The 22616-nt window shown below is 44.8% G+C and overlaps 8 protein-coding genes and 1 non-coding gene across 9 annotated transcripts; 5 read left to right on the top strand and 4 right to left on the bottom strand.

Annotated features, from left to right (window-relative positions):
- Positions 1 to 92: 92 nt before the first annotated feature.
- On the top strand, positions 93 to 4124 carry F4822DRAFT_334016 (nucleoporin Nup120/160-domain-containing protein). Its single transcript, XM_051455709.1, has 3 exons — positions 93 to 837; positions 894 to 2921; positions 2972 to 4124. The coding sequence occupies exons 1-3, from the start codon at positions 216 to 218 to the stop codon at positions 3814 to 3816; spliced, it is 3495 nt and encodes a 1164-aa protein (XP_051312864.1). The 5' UTR covers positions 93 to 215; the 3' UTR covers positions 3817 to 4124.
- A 9-nt stretch (positions 4125 to 4133) lies between these two features.
- Positions 4134 to 5297, bottom strand: F4822DRAFT_431958 (vacuolar protein sorting-associated protein 26; the record flags this gene model as incomplete). Its single annotated transcript, XM_051461557.1, has 3 exons — positions 4134 to 4415; positions 4483 to 4955; positions 5084 to 5297. The coding sequence occupies 3 exons, from the start codon at positions 5295 to 5297 to the stop codon at positions 4134 to 4136; spliced, it is 969 nt and encodes a 322-aa protein (XP_051312865.1).
- A 317-nt stretch (positions 5298 to 5614) lies between these two features.
- On the top strand, positions 5615 to 7486 carry F4822DRAFT_412058 (60S ribosomal protein L9). The gene is made up of 6 exons (XM_051458921.1): positions 5615 to 5775; positions 5900 to 5986; positions 6129 to 6176; positions 6252 to 6507; positions 6605 to 6782; positions 6849 to 7486. Exons 2-6 carry the CDS (start codon positions 5941 to 5943, stop codon positions 6900 to 6902), a joined length of 582 nt encoding a protein of 193 aa, XP_051312866.1. The 5' UTR covers positions 5615 to 5775; positions 5900 to 5940; the 3' UTR covers positions 6903 to 7486.
- Positions 7487 to 8022: 536 nt separating this feature from the next.
- On the bottom strand, positions 8023 to 9486 carry F4822DRAFT_334144 (uncharacterized protein). Its single transcript, XM_051455711.1, has 2 exons — positions 8282 to 9486; positions 8023 to 8219 (listed from the first exon to the last, which is right to left on the bottom strand). Exons 1-2 carry the CDS (start codon positions 9369 to 9371, stop codon positions 8113 to 8115), a joined length of 1197 nt encoding a protein of 398 aa, XP_051312867.1. The 5' UTR covers positions 9372 to 9486; the 3' UTR covers positions 8023 to 8112.
- Positions 9487 to 11313: 1827 nt separating this feature from the next.
- F4822DRAFT_412070 (ARM repeat-containing protein) lies at positions 11314 to 14022 on the top strand. The gene is made up of 3 exons (XM_051458922.1): positions 11314 to 12284; positions 12404 to 12929; positions 12985 to 14022. Exons 1-3 carry the CDS (start codon positions 11990 to 11992, stop codon positions 13598 to 13600), a joined length of 1437 nt encoding a protein of 478 aa, XP_051312868.1. The 5' UTR covers positions 11314 to 11989; the 3' UTR covers positions 13601 to 14022.
- A 53-nt stretch (positions 14023 to 14075) lies between these two features.
- Positions 14076 to 16396, top strand: F4822DRAFT_412072 (methylmalonate semialdehyde dehydrogenase). Its single transcript, XM_051458923.1, has 2 exons — positions 14076 to 15061; positions 15135 to 16396. The coding sequence occupies exons 1-2, from the start codon at positions 14371 to 14373 to the stop codon at positions 16187 to 16189; spliced, it is 1746 nt and encodes a 581-aa protein (XP_051312869.1). The 5' UTR covers positions 14076 to 14370; the 3' UTR covers positions 16190 to 16396.
- A 180-nt stretch (positions 16397 to 16576) lies between these two features.
- On the top strand, positions 16577 to 18688 carry F4822DRAFT_412074 (uncharacterized protein). The gene is made up of 2 exons (XM_051458924.1): positions 16577 to 17853; positions 17984 to 18688. Exons 1-2 carry the CDS (start codon positions 16674 to 16676, stop codon positions 18421 to 18423), a joined length of 1620 nt encoding a protein of 539 aa, XP_051312870.1. The 5' UTR covers positions 16577 to 16673; the 3' UTR covers positions 18424 to 18688.
- On the bottom strand, positions 18582 to 18688 carry F4822DRAFT_t96. The gene has a single exon. It is a non-coding gene; the product is annotated as a tRNA-Ser (tRNA).
- A 332-nt stretch (positions 18689 to 19020) lies between these two features.
- Positions 19021 to 21398, bottom strand: F4822DRAFT_412076 (histidine acid phosphatase-like protein). The gene has a single exon (XM_051458925.1). It carries the CDS (start codon positions 20985 to 20987, stop codon positions 19527 to 19529), a length of 1461 nt encoding a protein of 486 aa, XP_051312871.1. The 5' UTR covers positions 20988 to 21398; the 3' UTR covers positions 19021 to 19526.
- Between the last annotated feature and the right edge of the window lie 1218 nt (positions 21399 to 22616).

A 22616-nucleotide genomic window follows, 5' to 3' on the forward strand; every position in this document is an offset into this window, starting at 1 on the left:
AAGTAATTATGTACTTACCTAGCGTTCCTGCCTGGCAAAAGCATGAGCTAAACCTTTATCGATAAGTGTAGCTCTAAACTGCTTAACCCTTGCTTAGTTCCAAAGAGTTCCCAGGTTGTTTTTCTGGAGCTTCACATTCCCATTCCTATTGAGCGCGTTCTTCACAAGAAACTCTCTCCGACAATATCGGTCCTCTCCAGGGCGTCGCATTCAAGATGGCTCCTCCGACATACTTCTACAAGGAGACGCGCTTAACTTTGGAACCGTCATCAAGTTCCTACATCGTTGATGTAGAGCTCCCTACTACGAATAACCAAGGGCGAAACCCACGAAAGGCCATCAAATCATCGAAAGCGGCTGCCAAGAACGATGCCTCTCGAGCTACTGCATCTGCGATATACTACCGAAAACACAATAGTTTTCCGAGAGGGTTCCTTTGGCGAGTCCTTGAAAGCGATACCGTCCTAAGCATACGAACCATCGATATTTGCAAATCCAAAAAAGCATCTGACGCAAACCTCATCCTAAACTTCCACTTCCAACACCAAATCATACCTGCTTGCGTCGCGTTCTGCGACTCTAGAGATCATGATGCCCTCAGTATCTTCGTCCTCGATACTGCCAATCAATTGTATACTCTATTCCTAAGACCAGACTCCTTTCGCAAGCGTTCTTTCGTTGAAACTGGACTTGGTGATGCCTGCAAGATTTACCAGCCTAATGCCTTCCGCAATTTCAAGCATCCGTATAGGCTTGTTGCGGTTCACGATCATCAGCTTGTCGCCACACTCTCTGATGGGGGCCACATTCGTTTTGATAAGAACACATCACATAACGGTTTGTTTACGTTCCCTTTACTCCCGAACTTTGAGTCTGATTATAAAATTTCCTAGCACCTCATGTACCCTGGAAAGAAACGTTCTATAACGCCAAGGGCTGGTTTCGAAGCTTGCTAGGAGGTCGAGGAGATTTGGACATCAAGGCGGCGGCAGCAGCAATTCAAACAGACTTAGGGCTGGATAACGCCTCGTTCCTTTTCACTGCTTGCCTCGACCACCGCTTACGAGTCTGGAACCTTCATACCGGACAAATTCTTGCGACTAAGGACCTATTAAATGCTTCAAGGGATCCGCAGGAGACGGGGAAGTGGCAATTAGATGCATCGCAAACCAATTTGATTCGTATTGTAGGCAGTACTGAAGGCAATCGACTCTGTGTGACTTATTCTCCGGTTGGATCTGGAGAGTTTAAGTTCTGGGAGTTGGAGTCTGACGATGAAAATTCTGTTGAATTACAAGATCTCTTCCCCAACCATCATTTTATGCCTAACCCTCCCCTCGGCTCAGATGTCTGGACGCTTGCTGATTTTAGCGTGGCTGAACGCTCACCAACTCATGGATATAGGATGTGGCTCCTATGGAAGAATAACATGGCATACCGAGTCCAAGAGTTAACATTCCTGGAAGATAATGTCTCGAAAAATTGGCAGGAGGGTTGGCGATCCGTATTCTCAGACACAGCTATTCCAACCGCGCAGGTATCTGGCTCATCTGATCCTACCGAACCCACCGAAAAATGGCTGCAACTGATTTTCTTCCCTGGAAGATTCCCCAAAGTGACGGTTGAAGCTGCGCTTAGCGCTTACGAAGGAGCAATTGGGAGGCAGGGAAACGCGGCGTCTCGTAGTAGTCAAGGCCTCGCCGAGTCGATTTGCTCTGCTATCGCTTCAACCTCGTCTTTAAATAAAACGTCATCCGGCGAGATGGATCATGAGCAGTTCAGAGCAGCTAGTGAATTACAGTGGCGAAAGTTCTACCGGATTTTGCTCGAGCTTGATAAGCCAAGAGGAGAGGCGCTGGCATTGTCATATGAACCCGAGTCGGGCATGCCATGGGTTGTATGTGCCGGTAGCATCTCTGCCATCAGAGAATGCAGCGAGCTGGAGCATATTTACCATAATCCTCATTTAGAATTCGAAGGATCGAACTCTGTCCCTATTCTCGTTACCACTGGCGTCAATTTCATTGAGGGATTTTCCGACAGTATGCTACAAGTTTGCCATTCTGTTCTTCGTCCAGAAATGTTCGAGGAGTCGTCGAAATCAGATCAAGAACGATTCCAGTTCGTCTCTGACAAGGCGGGGTTCTGGCGCCAGATATCTGACGAAGACTGCGCCCAGGTGACTGACGCGCTTGGACAGAATTTCAACTTAATAACGACACAGCTATACGATCGGACGGTTGCGACGTTCAACGAGACTTGGGATTCTCAGCATCCAACGGAACTCCCCCTTACAGAGTTTGGGCGAAAGATAATCGTCAAAGCGATCCAGGACATGGCTGAGCTGCAATGGAACATCTGCTTTAGTCAATTGATCCTCCTTGTCCATATGGAATTCGAATTCGACCGCCCGGAAGATGCCCTCCATAACAATGTCGAGATTGGCGTAATATATCGCAACCTACTTGTTATACTTAAGAGGCTCGAGCTCATCCGATGGCTTGCCAATACCCAGATATCTGCGCCACTACCGAAGGTAGACAAGCCGAGTTCCGTGTCTGGCGGTTCACCGATAACCTCAAAACGCCAAGTGGAGGAGCATAGGGTCATCACCGCCTTAGAGGGCAATATAGGACATCTTCTTGAATTGCCGGAATTGAAATCAATTCCTTCCGACGCGATGCCTTCGATGATCACAAACATCGTTGCTGATCTTTGTGCTCCCGCCAGTAATGTGGAGTTACAACCTCAATATATCCAATGTGGCCTGCTCGTTAGGGATAGGGCGGATCTTGCTATTGAGTTAACTCCTTTTTGCAAACAGGATCCTTTTTCGACGTATATACAAGGACGTGTCCACCTTTCTCTGAAGAGCTTTACCTCTGCGGCAGCGTACTTCAAGAAGGCAGCATACCCCATGAGTAAGTAATTGGCGACGAGAATGGCAATTTCTAGCTAATAGTCAATATAGGCGTACCAAAAGCGAATCCTGAGAGGCATAGCAGTGGTCTCTTGGACGAGACTGAATGGAACCTACTTTTTGCTGGTCTCCCACGTTACTACGCTCACGTAGTTGCGCTCTATGAACAGCAGAAAGCCTACTCATTTGTGATCGACTTCGCCCGCCTGGCCCTCCAATTTGTCAACAACACAGTTGAGGATGCCGACAAAGTCCGAACAGAAATACAGTGTCGCCTCTTTAGCGGTGCTATAGCTACATCACAATTCGAATTGGCGCATTCCACTATCGTGGCAATGGGAGATCGCGCTCTACAACATTCGTGTTTGCGAGCTCTAATACAAAGAATGTGCGATAACCTTCACAATTCAGAGTTGGTTAATCTCACATTCCCGGGCCTGCAAGGTGTTGTTGACGATATTCTCGCGCAACATTGCCAAGAAACAGTGGACGTGGTTACGGGTGTCCCGTATCACCAAATCCTCTATGCTTGGCGTATCAAGCGGAACGACTACCGCGGCGCTGCCGCGATATTATTGGATCGCATTCAGAAATTAAGACAGCTTGGTGAAGGTGATCAGGTTACGGGTGACGATATTTTGGACACTGCCGTTACGAGACAGTATCTGATGCTCATCAATGTTCTAAGCTGTGTGGAACCAAAGCAGGCATGGATTACGATTGAAGGGCCAACACCTGCAGCCAAATCTAGCACAGGAGCCTCTAATCTAATAAAGCGCAGAGTAGTCACTCTGGCTGATATTCGAAAGGATTATCAAGATGAGCTCGACCGCATCGCAGCAATTCAGAACGACCAATTTGGGTTCACGGCAGACGACGAGATGGAGATTCTATGATGTTAGGTCGTCCTGGCAGATATGCGTGGGCTGGTTGCAGTTGTACAACACAAAATGTTTTTACTAGATGATACCTCCTGAGTTAGTATTAGACATCAGGCCATTGCGGTAGGAAAATGCGAATTTTAACGGATAAACTGAATTATAGCCCTCAAGCCCTCTTAGTTGTAACGCCTTGGCTCTCTGAGTTGACCACATGCTAATCAATAACCACTGAACGCCGTGTCATCAATGCTCGACCTGGGGTGAATAAGAATGTACAACAAATTGACCAACGTAATAGAGCCAAAAGAAAAAAAAATCATGTAATCCCGAGTTCATGCCTGGATTGGCAAAGGCATTTGGCGAGTAGATTCTGGGACTGACACTACCATTTGCTGGTTTCCATTCGCGGCCGCAGCGTCTGGGGCTTGCCGATATAGGATAATCTCAGACTGTTTAAAGTATCGCCTAGCATCCTCGTCTATTAACACTAGACTCAGGTAGTAGCGCGTAGAGAATTTCTTGTTCACGTCGCGGAATGTAGGAGTCAAATCAAACCCCCCAAGGAACAGTCGAATAGGGATGGTCTCGCCGCGTGAAGGGGAACCATCCATTATCTACCGTGGTGAATAATTAGCTGAGAATACTCCAATAAGATAGGCGTCCTATCGTAATACCACTCACCTCGAAGCGCACAAGGGTTTCGCTCTCGTTATATTGATTGGGTGCAGCGCCAGTCGTCTCTCTCCGAATTATGCTCAGTTCCATATGCTTGATTTTGAGACGAACTAACAGAAAGTAGATACGGCCGACGATGACGTCCTTAAGGTGGTACTTGCTCTTGCTATATTCGAATTCGATATGTAAACAATCCTCGATACCAACATCCATCTTGATTGAACTGTTCATCTCGGGCGGAATTCGGTAGCTGTAGACCCAAAGATCCTTCTCGCGAATGACATCGGCCATACGACGCGCAACTGTCACACGCACGAAGTACCGTAATTTCACATTGATACCGTTGTATGACTCGTATTGCTTTTCGACGTTCTTGAAATTGAAATCGAAAGTCTGGGGATGTTGTAACTCGCCCGGTGCCGCGAGCTCTTGATTTAGGGAGAGAAACTCGTAATGATTGCCTCTATCGAAGAACATCTCTAGGGAGAAGGTGTTAGGTCAGTCCTTGTGGTTATATGAAATATAGTATACAGAATAGAATATAGAATATAAAGAAAGAAAGAAAAAATTGCAAAGGCTAGCTGTGTCGTTCAACGTATAGACGAACCTATTGTACCAATGAATTGGACTTTAATGCCAGTGTGCTCTAAGCGCTTTCCATCTTTTGGACGCACCGTAACTTGACCCTTTACGGACTCTCCATCCATATACAGGGGCGCTTTCTCACGTCGCTGTTTTTCTCTTATGTCGACCACCTGGCGCTCATCGCTATCTTCAAGAACGATATCGATATCTACCGGGGTGGCAAAAAAGTAGGACATCTTGGGCGAGTATCGGGGAGAAAATTGGTAGGATTTAGCGATCGAAATCGACTCGATGTTTCGTGGTAAGGTTGTTGAAGGCTTCACCAGCCGAGTTCCTTATTCTCCTGCCTTGTCAGCCCCACATCTCTAATCGAGGGATGCCTGGGGAATTGGAAGGTACTTAGGTATTGTGGCTTAAGCTTCAGCCCCAATCGGAAGATCGATGTCCCATACCTAGTTCCCTTCAACCCTTGCTTCCTCATTCCCAGCCACAATTAAAATGCAAAAGACCCACTAACCCAAAACCCTAAAAGATTATGTAACCTTGGGAAGGTACAAAGTCCACAGTACTAAATTTGTACCAAAATTTCTGCAGGTTTGCCCCAATTTTAGCTTAGCGACCCGGCCACACAACGAATTTCCTCAATTGAATTCTTTGACTTTGTCATTGCGGTCACTTTTTTTTTATCTACGTTCAAGACGACAACATCTTCAGGTACGTTTACAACCCCCGCCCATGCGCACGACAAAAATCAAAGATACTCGCATCCCCGTACCCTATAACTTATTAATCTGGCATTCGGATTGTCGCAACTTACTCACATTTCTATCCTCTTTAGGTTCCATCTTTCCCCGCAATACCCTCGCCTGAACCGTCAAGATGCGATACATTCACAGCCTGGAGACTCTGGAGATTCCCGAGGGAGGTACGTTTTCGAACCGAATGGAAAATATCGCTTGGGGTAGAATATTGGGGGGTGGTTTGGAGCGTTATGCATGGGCTTCCAACGATGATGAATTATTTAACAACACTCCAAACGATATACTGACATGCCATCTTCGAAATAGTCAAGGTCCACATCAAGTCCCGTAACGTCACAGTCGAGGGCCCACGAGGTATGCTATTTCTTACTTGGAACCACGTCGAAGCCGTCTTCAGGGTGCGCGAAGGAATCTAATGAAGGAGAACAGGCAAGCTATCCAAGGATCTTAGTCACATCGCAGTCAACTTTTCGCGACCGAAGAAGAATGTTATTGGCATTGAGATTCACCACGGATCGCGAAAGGACGTCGCCACACTCCGAACTGTCCGAACTCTGATTAACAACCTAGTCGTCGGTGTCACCAAGGGCTTCAAGTACAAGATGCGTTACGTCTACGCCCATTTTCCCATCAACGTCAACGTCGAGAAGAACAACGAGACGGGTAACTTCGAGGTCGAGATCCGGTATGTCCCAACCCACGAAACGTCAGGGTTAATGAGTGCTTCCAAGCACTTCCAGTGGTCCCAGATATAAGCAGAATGGCTAATTAGCGAACGACAGAAACTTTATCGGAGAGAAGCTCGTCCGAAGAGTCGTCATGCAACCCGGTGTCGACGTCCAGATCTCCACAGCCCAAAAGGATGAGCTACTTATCCTAGGTAACTCTCTTGAGGATGTCTCGCAAAGTGCGGCCGACATTCAACAGATCTGCAGAGTCCGAAACAAGGATATCCGAAAGGTGCGTCGAGCAAATCCCATCCATTCCCTAGTATATAATACTAAACAGCTTTTTCTCTTATTTTAGTTCTTAGACGGCATGTACGTTTCTGAGAAGGGTAACATCGTAGAGGAGGTCTAAATGGGCGGACTTAAGGGGTTTCTTTGCTTTCTGGGTCTCAATACGGAGTCGCCGGGGTTCATCTGCATCTCACGTAGCAAAATAGCTGCGAAAAATGGAACCGAATACTGACCAAATGCATTTCTGAGTTTTCCTCTACGGTCCTCGATTTAAGCTGTGAGCTCACGCAGTCAAGTCTCGAGATATCCGTGTATTTGGTTCGTCATGGTGAATAGTGCTTGATAATACATATCTCTAGTCCGAGCCAGATAACTTACGATTGCTACGATCCATGGACTAAAAATGATTCAAGGGACTATTACACCTAGGGTCTAATAGAGACGCCTTATCGTTGAGTGTCCATCGGCATCCTCTTAAACACAAGATTTAGTCGTCTGGCCTTCCCTTGCTGCCTTCCAACCTCATACAACTACTCTATCTCGATAAACCTTTTACCCCCGTTGTCATTGACCTTAATTTCCTGTGTGATGATGATGACAAGGTAATATGTCATATAATCGATGGTAAAGGTATTTGGCAACGTCCAACAACTCTAAGCGATAGTGAGGGAATGTGTTGATTTGGGGGGATGAAGAGAGTACATACACAACGATTCATGGTAACCTACGCACATGTAACGACCTCTTTATATATTATAGTTTTGTTAGAAATTCGCCACATTTCATCTACGCTAGGTTGGAAGTTGGCAGGATTATCCTTGGTAACATATGGTACGAACTCATCTGGGGGGTTCTCTAGCAATGGCTAGCACTCAATCACATGTTCTGATCGACTTCGATATGGAGAGCCGCGGACGTAGCAACCACATACCCATTCATTATCTAACTAGATATCCTTCTTTCGTTGTTAGGCCGATTAGGCCTAATTTTCTCGTACCAGGCTCATTGAGCTCATCCAACCCATCCTTGAGATTTTCTCCCGTCATTAGTCTCCTATGTACAAAGTCCTCGGGCTCCATCTCGAACCCAAAATAGTATTCATCATCCATACTATTCATTCGTATAACCTATTTTATTGGTTTTCATTTCGTCTCTAAATATCGTCGTAGATATTCATGAATTACTTAAAGAAGTGTCCGCATTCCTGAACGCCGTTTTCGTGGTATTGTGGTAGGTATCGAGGTATGTATGTCGAAAGGTGGAAGGGAAAAAAGATACTATGAAGAAAAGGGGGTTATGAGCTCAATTTCGAAGTGTGGGGGTTTCCGCTTTTAGCTTCTCGAATGTCGTGAAGCCCTCGATGGTCTAGAGGCTCTTGTTGCTCTGGACTGTCTAGAACGGCGCGTGTCTCGCGTTCTCCTATCGGAACTTTGGCTACCTGTTAAAAAAAATCAGTCAGTATAAGCCCCACTGGAGTTTATCTTTTACGGATAAACTCACTAGGGCTGCTCGCAGTATAGGAGTCGGTGTAGTACGAACTACCCCAGTCGCTCCGCGGCGGCTTTTGGCTACTAGCTCTACGCCTGTCATCTCTCCTCAAGCCAAGGAGGAGAGCTGCTGCACCCGCACCCGCAGCTAACCAGCCCCAGTTACCCCCTGAACTCCTTTTCTCCTTCCTGGCAGCGGATGAGGCTGGTCGACCTCCCCCTCCTCCAAACCATGTTCGATGGACCGGCCGTGCGGCTGCAGCACCGTACGTGCTACCGTGCCTACTTCCACGCCTCGAGTAATGTTCTTCGGTGACCTCAATCCGTTCAGTCTCTTTCCTTCTCCTACCGCCAAATCCAAAGATACCAGCAACTACTTCCCAGAGACCCCTGACGATGCAGCAGAAACATAGGAGCAGAAGCAGGACTACGCCGGCAATCGTGCCGACCACTATGCCGGCGATTGCGCCTCCACTTAACGAGCCACTCGTAGATGCGACAGGGGCCGGAGCCCCAGTGCTAGTGGATGACGCAGTCTCGCTAGCTGCAGTGCCAGTGGTAGTGGAAGCCGAAGTTTGCACGATGGTACTGCCGCTTGTAACCCTATAGGGAGCCGAGTACTGAGTGGTGACGACGCCGACAGTGGTCCATTGGGTCCAGGAGCCAGACCCAGCGTTCGGCAGACACTGACCGTCGTGAGCGCAGTATTGCCAGGTCGCACAGCAGATAGTACCACACGCAATCTCCCCGGAGCCTTCCGGTGGCACACAAGGTTCACCGTTCCCTCCCGAAGCGGCGGTTGTGGGTCCTAGGAAGGAACTGATAGTGCTGGTGTACGTTTTCGTCTCGGTCCAGGTAGTGGTGTAAAAATCATACTCGCCGCCTGCGCCTGTGGCTGCGCAGCCTGCTATGCCGGCTGAGGTGGTGCATGTCTGACCATTCGAGCAGCAATACTGATTATCGGAACCGCAGTACGAGTCACAGTCGCGAGGCATAAGGTATCCAAAACCGACATCTCTGAAGTCGTCACGAGGGTAAGGATGGGCGACGGCGAGGGGTAGGAGTAGGGAAAGGAAAATGGTCTGGGTGTGAGTCGGCCGCATTTTTGTATGTTGGATCTATGGCTCGACGATGCTGGCATGCGGACAATGGGAGAGTGAGACAAGTTCTAGTCTCTAGTCTCTCACCAAGACCACCAACTTATGAACCTTTTCACTTCCTCCAATAACTAAAATTGAGTTAGTGTAAGTTGTCGATTGGGGAATGCAATTCCTATCAACTCACATTCCCAAATGTCTCAGGCTTAGATCGTTCCACCAACCTAAAGTATTTGCTGTTGTATAGGTTAGTTAACCGGCCGTTGTGACACAGACAGCCTTCTGCAGAAAAATGCAAGGGAAGAAGGAAAAGAATATGGAAAAGGAGGAAAAGAGAATAAAAAAAATTCTAACTTCCAAGCTTGTTTCCCTTAATGCATCCTCTTTACGGGTGGGTTGCAACTTCCCAACCACCTTCGGTAGGGGGGAGGTGACGGCCAAAGAAGGAAAAAAAAGGCTGCGATTTGGAAATGCCGCGGGGCTGGTGAGATGATGCTTGCTCTATGGCGCAAAATTGGGAAATACGAAAACAGAGGGGGTTGGAGTTGACAGGGATCACGATATCCGATCTGACGTCAAACCTATAAGAAATTAAAAGGTAGAACGGACAACTTGGCAAGAATAAAATAAAATAAAATCTGGTATTAAATGACTTCTTTTATTTTATTCTTTATTTTCAATTGATATTTCACAATGTTAAATCGTATTGTATGGTCCAGGTAGGTAGTCTTATCCATATCGCAATATGCAACATGGAGATGCGATGGTGAGTTGGCAAAGATCCATGTACCTACATTAGAGAGAGTTCTAGTGGACCTTTGTTGATTACGGCCCCTGCTGTCGTAACAGCGACAATCGATTAATTACATGTAGTTCCAAGGTTACTAAGGCTTAAGTACCTAGGTATTCTACCGGGGTCTTTAACCTATCAAATCGCTTAAGAAAACTCAACCCCATCTCCCCCAAACACCGATTTAATCGCTCCGCCCTCACCTAGGTCTCTCCTTTGCCAGACATCATACAACACTATTAATATGATACAAACATCTTGCTACCTAAGAAAAGACCGACGACCACGGCGTGTATCTCACTTAGACCTTCCAAGTATAATGGAAGGCCTTTCTATCATATAAATTCCACAGCAAGGAAAATCATGCCAACTCCATCACATCCGCTCAGCAGCAAGACCCTTAACTTACATATTCAAGTACCCAAGTAAAGTGAGCAGATATTTCTTATCGGTTTTAGAGGGGAAATTTTGTAGTTCGTCCGAACCTTATGTACTTAGCCATGCCATATAAATTAACGTTTTCTTTCCTTTCCTTTTTTTTTTTTTTCCCTCTTTCCGTAAACACTTCTATCTTTACAAAAACATGAACGAGAAAAATAGTACGGCGTTGCCATTTACAACCCCATCCCGCAAAGGCGATGCGTGGTTTTGCGTTGGTCCCGTCTCATCATTTCCCGATATCACAGACTCTGGCAACACAAGTCTATCCGAGCGCTATTCTTGCGCCAAACAAGATTCCGCCCCCCGGTGTAGGGTATTCTATGTACCTACCACAGACAGCTCCCAAGCGCGCCAAATAGAGGACGACTCGATATATTATTCCGAAGGAGGACTGCGGGATCAAGTACTTGTATTCAAGTATAAGGGAAAGGTTCATGCGATTAATAACGTAAGTTCCAGCCTATGCAGAATATGCTCATAATTCTCTGTAGAAAGAGAATTTTGTGAGGAATCGGTTGGCCGACGCTAGAACAGCGATGTCCACATTCATCATATGCTCTTTCTGGAGGTATTCCTTTTGATATTGAAGATTTTGGCATCGCATTGAGCGCAGGTATCACTTGTCCGAAGCACGGTTGGTCTTTCGATCTCTTCTCCGGAAGAGCAGATCGTGCCAACTATAAATTAGGCATATGGGAAGTCCAATTGCGACCCGCGTCTAACACACAGGCCGGGCTCGTCAACGAGAAAGACGAAAGCAACGGGGGGGTATGGGTTAGGCGGAAACAGAGGATCGGATAATGATAAGGCAGTTTGTTTTATACCCGTTAAATTGGAAACGATACCCCAAACCAAATTGCGTTATCTCGCTCGTTACAATGATAGACAATCGGAAATTTGAATGGCCAGAAGCCTTAGTCACTAATCAGTGGTATATTTAAAGCAATTTACATCGCGTGGACTATGTATATTATCCCAGGGAGTAACGTTTCTGCCTATTAGATTGAAGCAACAGCTGCTATGTTCAAAACTTAAATAATAATAAAAAAATAAAAAAAAGGTTGCATGTGCCTATGACGGAAGGTCCACTTTAACTATAGCTCATTGCAACGCTGCAAAAGGCGCATGGGACTTGGACTGGGGACTCTCAGCTTCAAACATCCAAAGCTTGTATGCCTTGTGCTCGCGTCACATCCCCAACCTCGGCGCAACTTACGATTCATCTTCATTCAACTCCTACTTCTATTTCTATTTCTACTTTACCATCTACCCGTATTTCGAAATACAAGAACGAGAAGCTACGCAATCCACCATAGAATCGAGTCAAGCTTACTTCAAGCATAAGCATTTCCGAAGTCGATACATACACGAATCCCCATCAGCTCTGCTCATCATGTCGCTCGATCCTCCCCCCTATCTCGGTTCCCTACAAAACAACATTCGTCAACGACCAATCCCCTGGGATGGTGCAGCTAGAGCAGGCACCATCACGGAGGCTCAATTGGCTAAAATCAGGGCCGTTGATAAAGTGAAGAGGGAGCAACGAAAACAAGTTGTAGAGAGCGACCTCGATGGCTACCGGATATTGTTTGTCGGAGAGCCTGGGACGCCTGGTGTTCTTGAGTCGGCAAGGAACCGCTCCGATGTGGTCCAATACATATTGGTCTTACTTAGTGATCTACTCGAAGGTGTGTGTTTTGTTTAATAACCTACCCTCGTGTCAACCACGCTCGATGGGCATACGAACAGACTGTTACCATACATTTAATGCCAGAAGCCTTGATTTACTAATACTACTTACCCCCAGGTGTCCCAGGCCTCGCAAAGGCTCTCGTGAAGGACTCGGATCCATATCAACATTTTCTACCTTTATTACTTGCACGTTCGAATAACTCCGAAGACCCGATTCCTCTACTCACATCTACCGTCCTCGCAACACTTATGGCTAACTCCAGAGACGAATCTCAAGCGGCAGAACACGCTCTCCCCTTAGTTCTAAGCTATCTTTGTGGCTTGGTAAAGACCTCAAACGATGCAGGGTTACAAGATATCGCAGTCACAGAATACTCGTCTCTATTATATGGGCAGTCTTCCCGACAATTATTCTGGAAGCAGAGAAGCGAGACCGTTGCTCCCTTAGTCGATATCCTTCGAAAAGCTGCTGGTGTCGGTAGTGAGTCGTCTGCTAGTCTTTGGAGCGGAAACGCTACTACGAGAAGCGGCGGTTTCGAAGGTCTTAGCGGTGGTGTGGGACTACAGCTTCTATACCATGTACTACTAGTCCTATGGCAGTTGAGTTTCGAAGCTGAAGACATAGGCGATGACCTAAATGAGTACGAAACCAGATCTCTCCCGATAATCGCATCATTGCGGCTAACTTGGCTATAGTGAATATGATATTATTCTTTTATACACTCAGCTATTGCGACTATCACCAAAAGAGAAGACCACGCGACTTCTTCTGTCGACGTTATCCAACCTCCTCGAAGCTAACCCGTCTACGCTACTTCCTACGGCAGTTTTGGCTAGGCTTCCAGCATTACTTCAAAACGTCAGTGGTCGTCACTTAACAGACCCAGACTTACAGGAAGACCTGGAAAGGCTCAAGGAAACGCTAGAGGAATATCAAAAGACAAAGACGACATTCGACGAATATGTTGCCGAAGTCCAATCGGGACATTTGAGATGGTCGCCCCCCCACCGTCATCAAGTCTTCTGGACCGAAAATGCACGAAAGATTCTCGAGTTTGAGAACGGCGAAATACCACGGAAATTAGCGGATATCATGAAGAAGCCATGGGAAAACGACAAAGCGGTGCTCGCAATTGCCTGCAATGATGTGGGGTCTCTTGTCAAAGAGGTTCCGGAGAAGAGATATCAACTAGAAAAGCTAGGATTGAAGACTCGCATTATGGAACTCATGCAGGACTCAGACGAGAATGTACGATGGGAGAGTTTGCGAGCTCTTGGCGGATGGCTCAAGTACAGCTTTGAAGATAACTAATAATCTAGCTATCGAGTGTGTGGACACGATCGTAACTCTTTGTTGTATTCTTTCGACCATCAGCAACGTCCCCATCATCGGCGTGGGCGCGTGGACAACTAGCATTATGTATTGCCAATGAGTAGGACAGGGAATATCGGCGGTAGCTTGAGCTCCCTAATCTAATTAACCCGACCTGCACTCCACTAGCAATATTACTGGATAGTGTCTGACTACCGCGGTTGCTACTCAACATCAAAAGGGGGGAAATTAGCCCGTGAACCTATCCAGTGTCCTATATGATCTATTTGTATACGTAATCGAGGAGGCAAATATAGTACGCACAACATACCTAGGTACATCGCTATCTAGGTACCTGGGTACGGAGGTAGCCTTTTTTATTATATCGAAGCAGCTTTGAACGCTGTTTACATGCACTATAACGTAATACCCCAAACTTACCCCAGGTGCCACCTTTCCGGTATTCGGGGGGGTCTCGGCTTCTAACGGCAAGACTTACCCCGGTCTGTTGAAGCTACCCCTCTTACCCAATTGAACTCTTTGTTAAGTTAAGTACCCAGGTAGGTACCTAAAACGATTTACAATTTACCAGTGGAAGGTCATCCCGATAACGCTATTCTTTTCCCGGGCCACCGTCAAATACGTACCGGTGACAGGTTCTCATTCGAGGATTTAAGGATAGGGGACAATCGTTCAATGCCGAGTTAAGTTGATTCGGTCTGTCCCTTACGAACCCCTCGGGAGCTATATCTGTAATTCACATAATCACCATGTACCGTCTTGCAGGTACGCGAAACATTACTGCCAGCGCTGGCCGCACCGCTACCCGCCTGTCTACTTGTTCGTCCCCTTCCTCGTCCGCCTTCTTCTCTTTATCCTCTCCCACCACTTCGAGGATGCCCTCGCAGACGACCGCTGCGAGGCGGATAGCCGCTACGGCGCACCACCTTCGTCCTATGAGCGCACTCGCCTCGACGGCTACTAGCTACCCGACAACGCACGAGAAGATTGCACAACCGGAAGATACACCCTACTTCATAGACAATAAATTTGTGTCCAGCAAGGCGGATAAGTACATCGAGCTGCGCGATCCAGCCACGAACAATCTCGTAACACGCGTGCCGCAAATGACAGATACAGAACTAAAGGCCGTTGTCGACAGCGCTCAACGGGCATTCCCGGGGTGGCGGGCCACAAGTGTCCTCGCACGGCAGCAGATCATGTTTAGATTTGTTAACTTAATCCGTGAAAACTGGGACCGCCTAGCCGCCAGCATCACCCTCGAGCAAGGTAAGACGTTTGCTGATGCTAAAGGTGATGTCCTACGAGGGTTGCAGGTAGCCGAGGCCGCATGTGGAGCTCCGGAGTTCTTGAAGGGTGAAATACTCGAAGTCGCTAAAGACATGGAGACAAGAAGCTACCGGGAACCACTGGGCGTTACCGCTGCCATTTGTCCTTTTAGTATGTCTACAATAACACAGCTTGGGTTGCGATCCCCTAACTAAATTGTTGCTAACCCTTATTTTTTTAATAGATTTTCCGGCCATGATCCCCCTATGGTGTATTCCCATCGCGACAGTGACCGGTAACACCATAATTTTGAAGCCTTCCGAAAGAGACCCTGGTGCAGCGATGATCCTAGTCGAACTAGTAAAGAAGGCCGGATTCCCGGAGGGCGTGGTTAATGTGGTCCATGGCGCACACCGAACCGTTGACTTTATACTAGACGCTCCAGAAATTAAGGCGGTAAGTTTTGTTGGTGGAAATAAGGCAGGTGAATACATCTACAGCCGAGCTTCGGCGAACGGCAAGAGGGTTCAGGCCAACCTTGGTGCCAAAAACCACGCAGCTGTGATGCCAGACTGCAATAAGAACCATTTCATCAATGCAGTCGTCGGGGCCGCGTTCGGCGCCGCTGGTCAGAGGTGCATGGCCCTCAGCACTTTGGTTATGGTTGGTGAGACAAAGGAATGGCTACCAGAGCTGGCAGAGAGCGCCAAGAAGCTCCAAGTTAACGGCGGGTTCGAAGAGGGCGCCGATCTAGGCCCGGTTATCTCACCACAAAGTAAGGAAAGGATCGAGAGTCTGATTGCTAGTGCGGAAGAGGAGGGCGCCACAATCCTATTAGACGGACGCGGTTTCAAGCCAGGGAAATACCCCAACGGGAACTGGGTAGCACCGACTATCATCAGCAATGTCACCGCGGATATGAAATGCTATAAGGAAGAGATATTTGGGCCGGTACTGGTGTGCCTCAACGTGGATACACTAGACGAGGCTATCGAACTGATAAATAGAAATGAATACGGGAACGGCACGGCAATCTTTACGAGATCGGGTCCGACAGCAGAGACCTTTAGGCGTAATATCGAGGCGGGCCAGGTCGGTATCAACGTGCCGATCCCGGTGCCACTGCCTATGTTTTCGTTCACAGGCAACAAGAAGAGTATTGCTGGTGGCGGAGCCAATACGTTCTACGGGCGGCCGGGTATTAATTTTTACACACAGCAAAAGACTGTGACGGCAATGTGGTCAAGTGCCGATGCCATCTCGCGCAAGGCGGATGTAGCAATGCCTACTCAGAGTTAGAAATGAGGCTCGCAGCTACATGTATTTGATGGGTTCGGCGCATTTTTACCGATGAATAGAGGAGAACTGGAAAATGCTACCAAGTATCTATGCGGCAGGTCACGGATCGAATTGTCACAATTCATTCGAGTTTGCAGAGAATACCTAATTTTACATAGATACAATAGCACATAACAGTACATATAATATAAGTTGATTCCCAAGGTATATGGTATATAGCTATGCAATCTACAGCTTAAGTTAACCTACATACATATACGACACCCTCATACATACCCCCTTATATAATCTATCATTTCGGCCTTTTCTACTTTTCTCCATATAAATAAATACAGTTGCGGATCAAAATGCGGCAAGTTTAGGTTACGGTCGGTTTAAATTATACGGCACTGACGTATGTTATTATTACTAAGTAAACTCAAACTCTCCTCCTCTACCTTAGACCAAATTCATCCAATTATCTATCTCACATCCGTTCCTGACAATGGACCGGACTCTTCCTAATTGGTCTATTCCTCCAGCAACCGAATACGGAAACAACAACGTCGGAGATTTGACAGAGCTACCTAACGATCTTTTCGTCCTCATAAGCTCTTACCTCTCACCGCAAGACTGTATACTCTGCCGCCGTGTGAACCGAAGATGGTTAACAGCTTTCACCAACGTAGATATCTCACGGAACTTCATGAGATGGCACTTCCCCCGCTCACGCGAGGCACGCGGAGCCGCTGATGAACTCACCAACAACCCTGATTGGGCATGTGTATTCGCACGGGTGGCACGGCGGTACTACTACTTACGGTCCGCCAAGCCACGACTTGTCGAAAAGGTCAATATTGTCCAGGAGACTGGAAGCTTCAAGGGCTTGTTTTGTGGTGTTGCCCCTTGGAATCGCTGGCTTAGGTGGAATGAGAACACGGCTGTCTTTCAACATAGAGACCCCACATGGTGCTCTGACAATGGATTATTAGTCTATCAAGAAGCCATCTCTGGGAGCTGCGTGGCATACGATCTAGAAACACGGCATCGGTTCCCTGTCCCTTTTGATGTGTCTGATAAAACCGTTCGACGATTGCGACTTGCCTGCGAAGTTCTAGTCATCGAGTGGTGCGAACGCGAGCCGTACCATCAGCTTAACGACCAGGAAGGCGTCCATCGCCATTTTGCCACGGCATTCGATCTACAGAGGCCCACGCCTTCGTCGCCCGAGTTCCATGTCACATGGGATATTAAACACCGCTCCGAATGGAAGATCCATTTCCTTGGTCTGCCGCTCAACAACCACGACCGTTTCTTCTCTGTACATACTTCTACCCATTATGCACTTTACCTCTGGCAGCCAAATCGTTCGCCATGGGGAGAAGAAGACCCCTTAGAACAGCTCACAGTTTGGAATATTTCTAAGCCGTCGTCTTACCGTCCGTCACTAGATCCTAGCGGGGTTGGTAAACCCGAATCCGGTTCAAGTGAAGAAGGGCCATATGTCATCAATAGGTTCACGTGGCGCGATTTAGAATACCTAGGGCTAAGGCAACGACATACGCCCTCGCTTCGGGAGATTCTACTTGATGATACTAACATATACGTACACGAGGAGGAGCATAGGTGGCTTGTAGGCCAGCACTCGAGCCTTTCCCCGCCACGACACCACCTTGTGCGATGCAGTACGTATTTTAGAGTCCTGGGAGTTGGTTTTATATAACTACGATGACTAGGGGGTAACTACCAAGACCACACATAGAGCTCTAAACATTATCTAATGAAAGACTTGCTGACTCTACAATGTTTGTGCAGCGGGCTTCCCCTTTTTCGGCAGTGGACCTCGTTGGGTTGATGAGTGTTGCGCCGACGGCAATATCCACATGAGTTTCTGCCCACGGGCCGGATCGTTGTCCCGTGTTCTAAGAGTGGACTGGCCGACCGGTCTTGCGAGCGCGCCTTGTTGGCGACACGAAGAATTCCCGTACCTAACCGTGAGCGATATAATAGATGGGGGAGCCGGCGTACGCGTGGTTGCCCGCCAGTGCTTCATGATGGAGGCATTATCATCCTTCGTCCTACCCAAGATTAGCGTTCAAGAGCAGAGCGAGGACGATGGGGAAGAAGAGTTGTCTGAGGTTAGATTCACAGATGAAATGTGGTGGGAACTTCTGGGGAAAGGGAAGATAGCTGGGGACGAGCGGTGGGTTATTGGAGAAGATGGAGGTGGAAAGGTAACCATTGTACGATTTTGATACGGAAGCATTCTAAAGATCAGGTCATACATAAATAATATTACTTAAAATATTAAAAGAATTAAATATAATTAAAAATAGAAAATGAATAAATTTTTATTAAAGAGGTAGAATATTAAAAATAACGTATACATAGGAATATAATAAAACTAAGATATCGACACCTGTGTGATTCGAACACACGCCCCCGAAGGGAATGCCTACGCTGTTTCCAGTAACTACTGGAGATAGCAGGGCATCGCGTTAACCACTCCGCCAAAGTGCCTTACCAATTGTTAAACTCAATTTCTTCAATTTGGGTATATTATACTAGTACCCCAGGGCCACATCTAATTGGCTAGCAATTACTACATCATAGTCCCCGCACTATATAACATAATAATATAATGAACGTATATGATAAAAGATTACCCGATGATAACTTATAATATTTTTTTATTTTCATTATAAATATTATTTAAAGATAAGATATATATGTATCATTTACTTAATTAAGTAAACATGTCAAGGAAATGCGCTAAGTGATTATCGAGCTAATTATTCATTTACTTAGGTACATTTTAGATGATACAACTCCGAGGAAATGAGCAATCTATACCGGTATACATTTGAATCGACACGCCACTGCTTGGTTTCCTGCTTCACTGCCAGGGCGCATACGTGGAGTTTTAGGAGTGAATTTATGTTTAACAAATTCAACCTTAAATAAACCCGATGAAGAGGTAGGCAGCATAAGCATAAAAGAGAAAGAAGCATCTACCGATATCGATACACTATACATTAGCCGCTCGATTCAATGAATAGGGATGGTTTTCAAAATAGATCATCATAATGAATCCACACGACATAAATTTCATTACATGGTTATTACTATAGTTCCAATCCTAAAAAGGGATAGCAAATCGTTGAATCGTGGATAATGATTATACAAAATTGGCTAAAAATATCATCATCTTCTTCCTAAATGTCATTGCTCGTCAAAGCATAGATATCCACATGCCAAAACCCGCCTTGTATACCTAGGTAATGATAGACACATGATATTCCTATGAAATAGGAGATATCTCTTCGTACTATCCAAATTCACTATCATTCAACTATCCCTAAGCCTTTGAACCAGCCCCCGTGCCGCCGACCACACCAGAAGAACCAGAGCCACCAAGCGAAGCCAGCGTCGACTTCTTGACAAGTTTTAGACCAACAAGAGCATATACTAGGGCCTCAATGCCAAGAATCACGACTAACGTCACCAAGGCGCCAATAACACCAGCAACAGGTAACGAAATTCCGTTGCTAGAAGTTGTTGATGCGTCGGCTGCGCCATCGTCGCTTCCCGAATCGCCCGAGGTTGAGCTCGCGCAGGTGCCGGTGGTATTACCGCACGCACGGCACCATGCAGCTGTGTCGCCAATGGCAAACTTGTTCATCTCCGTAGCAAATGTGTTCCAAGGCAACAGCGTCTGGGTCTGGCCAAATAGGGGAAACTCTCGCGGTGGATTCAGGGCTGCCGTACCATTGGCCAACAGAAAACGAACAGATACATCGTCCGCGCTGGGGTATGCCGAGGAAGAGACGGTAGAATTGGTGACAAGTTCGAAGACTATAGATGACGCGTAATCGACAACGCCGGTGAAGTCCGCCGACACAGTCTGCAGCTGCGCCAGCCCAAAGAACGACATAAAGGAGGCGTAGGCACCGAATTGGATGCTAACAGGGGTCTTACCTTTGCCGCTAAGAGTCGAGTTGAGCTGCTGGACAATTTGCGCGGCAAGCGTGGCACCGGCGATAGCCCGAATAGTGTCGCTATCGTTGTAGGCGAGGTTCCACTCATGAGAATCAGCGAGAGTCCTGAGTTCTTTTAGGGTGTCGTTGGTCAGGAGCTGAGAAGCGGGTATGCTCTGGTTGTGGATGGTAGCAACATTGACATAGTCAAATATGGTATAGGCGTTCTTGAATGTGGCCTGGCTAGCGCTGAAGGTACCGTTGATCACAGGCAACAAGTTGCTATAAAACGACTTGGTCTGATCCAGGGCCGTAGTGTATTCCTCGGATAGAAAATAATTGTTGGAGCTAACAATGGCATTGCCGCAGCCAGAACCGCCCTGCAGCCACTCACTGTTCTCCGAGTCGGCACTCGAAGACGTCGTTGAGGACGTCGAGACGGGTATGTACTGATATCCGCCAAGTGGTGCCTGAACTTCAGACTTGTTCGCAAGTATCGAGACACCATTGGTGCCGGCGGGAGGATAGAAACCTTGTAGGAAAGCCAGGGCCGAGCTCTGGAGCACAGAATCGGCGGGTGAGATAACGCTTAACTGCGTAGGGACAGCGATGTCATTGCTCAAGCCATGGATAGGCGAGCTAGCGTCAGAAGCGACATAACGAGTGCGATAGAAGTCACCAGACTGAAATACCTCGTCGGCGCCCAACGCAGTAAGATTGGTCGGCGCAAGGCTCTTCGCAGTGCGATCGCCATGGCGATGGAATATGTAGACGCCGAGAATGGTTTCCGTTTTCGCAAGCGGCAAAGACGCCAGCGATAAGAAAACGGTTTTGAATCCCATATTTATGCCTTCATGAGCCGAATCTTGTTTAATACATAGAAGGGTAGGAATAATATGAGAAGCGGAGATATAGATAAACCAGAACGACAAGACTTTACCTATGTTGTAAAAAAACACACAAGACAGAATTGGAAGGTAATATAAAAGTACATCGTGCAGCCCCGCTCATCGTAAGGTTACATACAATACACCGAGACTAGATATGTTCTAGAACGGCAAGCTAGGCGGGACTTGTAAGATAACTAATCATTAATATATTATGATATTGACATAACTATTTTAGTAATTTTGACTTGGGTATAAGAAAGGATGTTTTTAAGTTAATATATCTTTTTTTTTTTTTAAGATTAGTTGTGTTATCCGACTAAAAGGTAGAGGAGAAAAGGAAGGAAGGAAAGGGTCAAGTACGTCATAACTAATGCCTCCATTTAAAAAAACCTTACTAAACCAGCATTTTAAATGTTTTTATGCTGAATTACCGTGTGTATACAGTGTGTTGGTAGCTTCTCATACTATGTTTTACAAATATAAGGCATATATATTATAATTGGCTGAGATTTTTTAAATTTATTTTTAAAGTCTTTTTTTAATATTTTTTTAAAAAAGTTTTAATAAAAAAAAAGATGTTTTATTAATTATATTTATTAATTAAAAAATAAATTATTATTATAATACTATTTTAAAAATTAATTAAAAAATAAATTATTATTATAATACTATTTTAAAAATTAATTAAATAAAACTTTTAATTTAAATAATTATTAATAATTTAAAATAAAAACTTATAAACATTTATTAATTTATTATTATTTCTTTTTTAATAAATAATTAAAATTTAATTTAATTAAATTAATTTTTAATTATTAAAAATATAAATTATTTTAAGTTTCATTAATAATAATATTAATATTTTTAAATTTTTTAATTATTTTAATTAATTATTTTAAGTTATTAATTTTTTTATAAGTATAAAAGTTATAAAAATTATATATGATAAATTTATATTTTAATAAGGTATAATCATTATTAAAATTAATTAATTTAAAATATTTTAATTTAAAAATAATAATATTAATAATAAATTAAATAATTAGATATATTTTATTTATTTATTAAAAAGGCTTAAAATCCTTTTATTATATTTAAAAAAATAGTTTTAAATTAATAATTAAATATATAAAAGATTTTTAAAAATTTATATAAATATTCTTTTTTTCTATTTATTTATAAATAAAATTAAATATTTTTATCCATCTTTATTTATATTATACATTACTTTTTTTATTTTATTTTTACCTTATTTATTTAATAATAAATATTATTTTAAAAGATTATATCCTTATAAAAAAATTAATTTATAATATTATTCCTTTCTTTTTAAATTTTTTTATTTTTAAAGATTTTCTTTTTTAATAAATTTTTTTATAATGTATTATATTTATTAATCCCTTCTTTAAATATAAATATATTAATTAAAAATAAAAAATATATGATTTTTAAAATAAATTAATAAAGTTAATTTTAATATAAATATTATATTTTATTTATATGATTTTAATTATAATTTTAAATATATAATAATTATTAATATATTTACAAAATATATTTATAAAATATATTAAATATATA

The sequence above is a fragment of the Hypoxylon trugodes genome (assembly GCF_022578975.1).
Source record: "Hypoxylon trugodes strain CBS 135444 unplaced genomic scaffold F4822scaffold_7, whole genome shotgun sequence".
NCBI lineage: Eukaryota > Fungi > Ascomycota > Sordariomycetes > Xylariales > Hypoxylaceae > Hypoxylon > Hypoxylon trugodes.

What these genes read in the sequence shown, in the direction of transcription:
- F4822DRAFT_334144 (XM_051455711.1), bottom strand. Translation starts at nt 9,371, where the DNA reads ATGCGGCCGACTCACACCCAGACCATTTTCCTTTCCCTACTCCTACCC. An exon ending in CTATACTGCGAGCAGCCCTA is followed by an intron (nt 8,220 to 8,281) that starts GTGAGTTTATCC and finishes TTTTTTTAACAG; the next exon opens with GTAGCCAAAGTTCCGATAGG.
- F4822DRAFT_412070 (XM_051458922.1), top strand. Translation starts at nt 11,990, where the DNA reads ATGTCGCTCGATCCTCCCCCCTATCTCGGTTCCCTACAAAACAACATT. An exon ending in ACTTAGTGATCTACTCGAAG is followed by an intron (nt 12,285 to 12,403) that starts GTGTGTGTTTTG and finishes ACTTACCCCCAG; the next exon opens with GTGTCCCAGGCCTCGCAAAG. An exon ending in ATAGGCGATGACCTAAATGA is followed by an intron (nt 12,930 to 12,984) that starts GTACGAAACCAG and finishes ACTTGGCTATAG; the next exon opens with TGAATATGATATTATTCTTT.
- F4822DRAFT_412058 (XM_051458921.1), top strand. Translation starts at nt 5,941, where the DNA reads ATGCGATACATTCACAGCCTGGAGACTCTGGAGATTCCCGAGGGAG. An exon ending in TCTGGAGATTCCCGAGGGAG is followed by an intron (nt 5,987 to 6,128) that starts GTACGTTTTCGA and finishes TCTTCGAAATAG; the next exon opens with TCAAGGTCCACATCAAGTCC. An exon ending in CACAGTCGAGGGCCCACGAG is followed by an intron (nt 6,177 to 6,251) that starts GTATGCTATTTC and finishes GAAGGAGAACAG; the next exon opens with GCAAGCTATCCAAGGATCTT.
- F4822DRAFT_412076 (XM_051458925.1), bottom strand. Translation starts at nt 20,987, where the DNA reads ATGGGATTCAAAACCGTTTTCTTATCGCTGGCGTCTTTGCCGCTTGCG.
- F4822DRAFT_412074 (XM_051458924.1), top strand. Translation starts at nt 16,674, where the DNA reads ATGGACCGGACTCTTCCTAATTGGTCTATTCCTCCAGCAACCGAATAC. An exon ending in ACACCACCTTGTGCGATGCA is followed by an intron (nt 17,854 to 17,983) that starts GTACGTATTTTA and finishes ATGTTTGTGCAG; the next exon opens with CGGGCTTCCCCTTTTTCGGC.
- F4822DRAFT_412072 (XM_051458923.1), top strand. Translation starts at nt 14,371, where the DNA reads ATGTACCGTCTTGCAGGTACGCGAAACATTACTGCCAGCGCTGGCCGC. An exon ending in CGCTGCCATTTGTCCTTTTA is followed by an intron (nt 15,062 to 15,134) that starts GTATGTCTACAA and finishes TTTTTTTAATAG; the next exon opens with ATTTTCCGGCCATGATCCCC.
- F4822DRAFT_334016 (XM_051455709.1), top strand. Translation starts at nt 216, where the DNA reads ATGGCTCCTCCGACATACTTCTACAAGGAGACGCGCTTAACTTTGGAA. An exon ending in TAAGAACACATCACATAACG is followed by an intron (nt 838 to 893) that starts GTTTGTTTACGT and finishes AAAATTTCCTAG; the next exon opens with CACCTCATGTACCCTGGAAA. An exon ending in GAAGGCAGCATACCCCATGA is followed by an intron (nt 2,922 to 2,971) that starts GTAAGTAATTGG and finishes TAGTCAATATAG; the next exon opens with GCGTACCAAAAGCGAATCCT.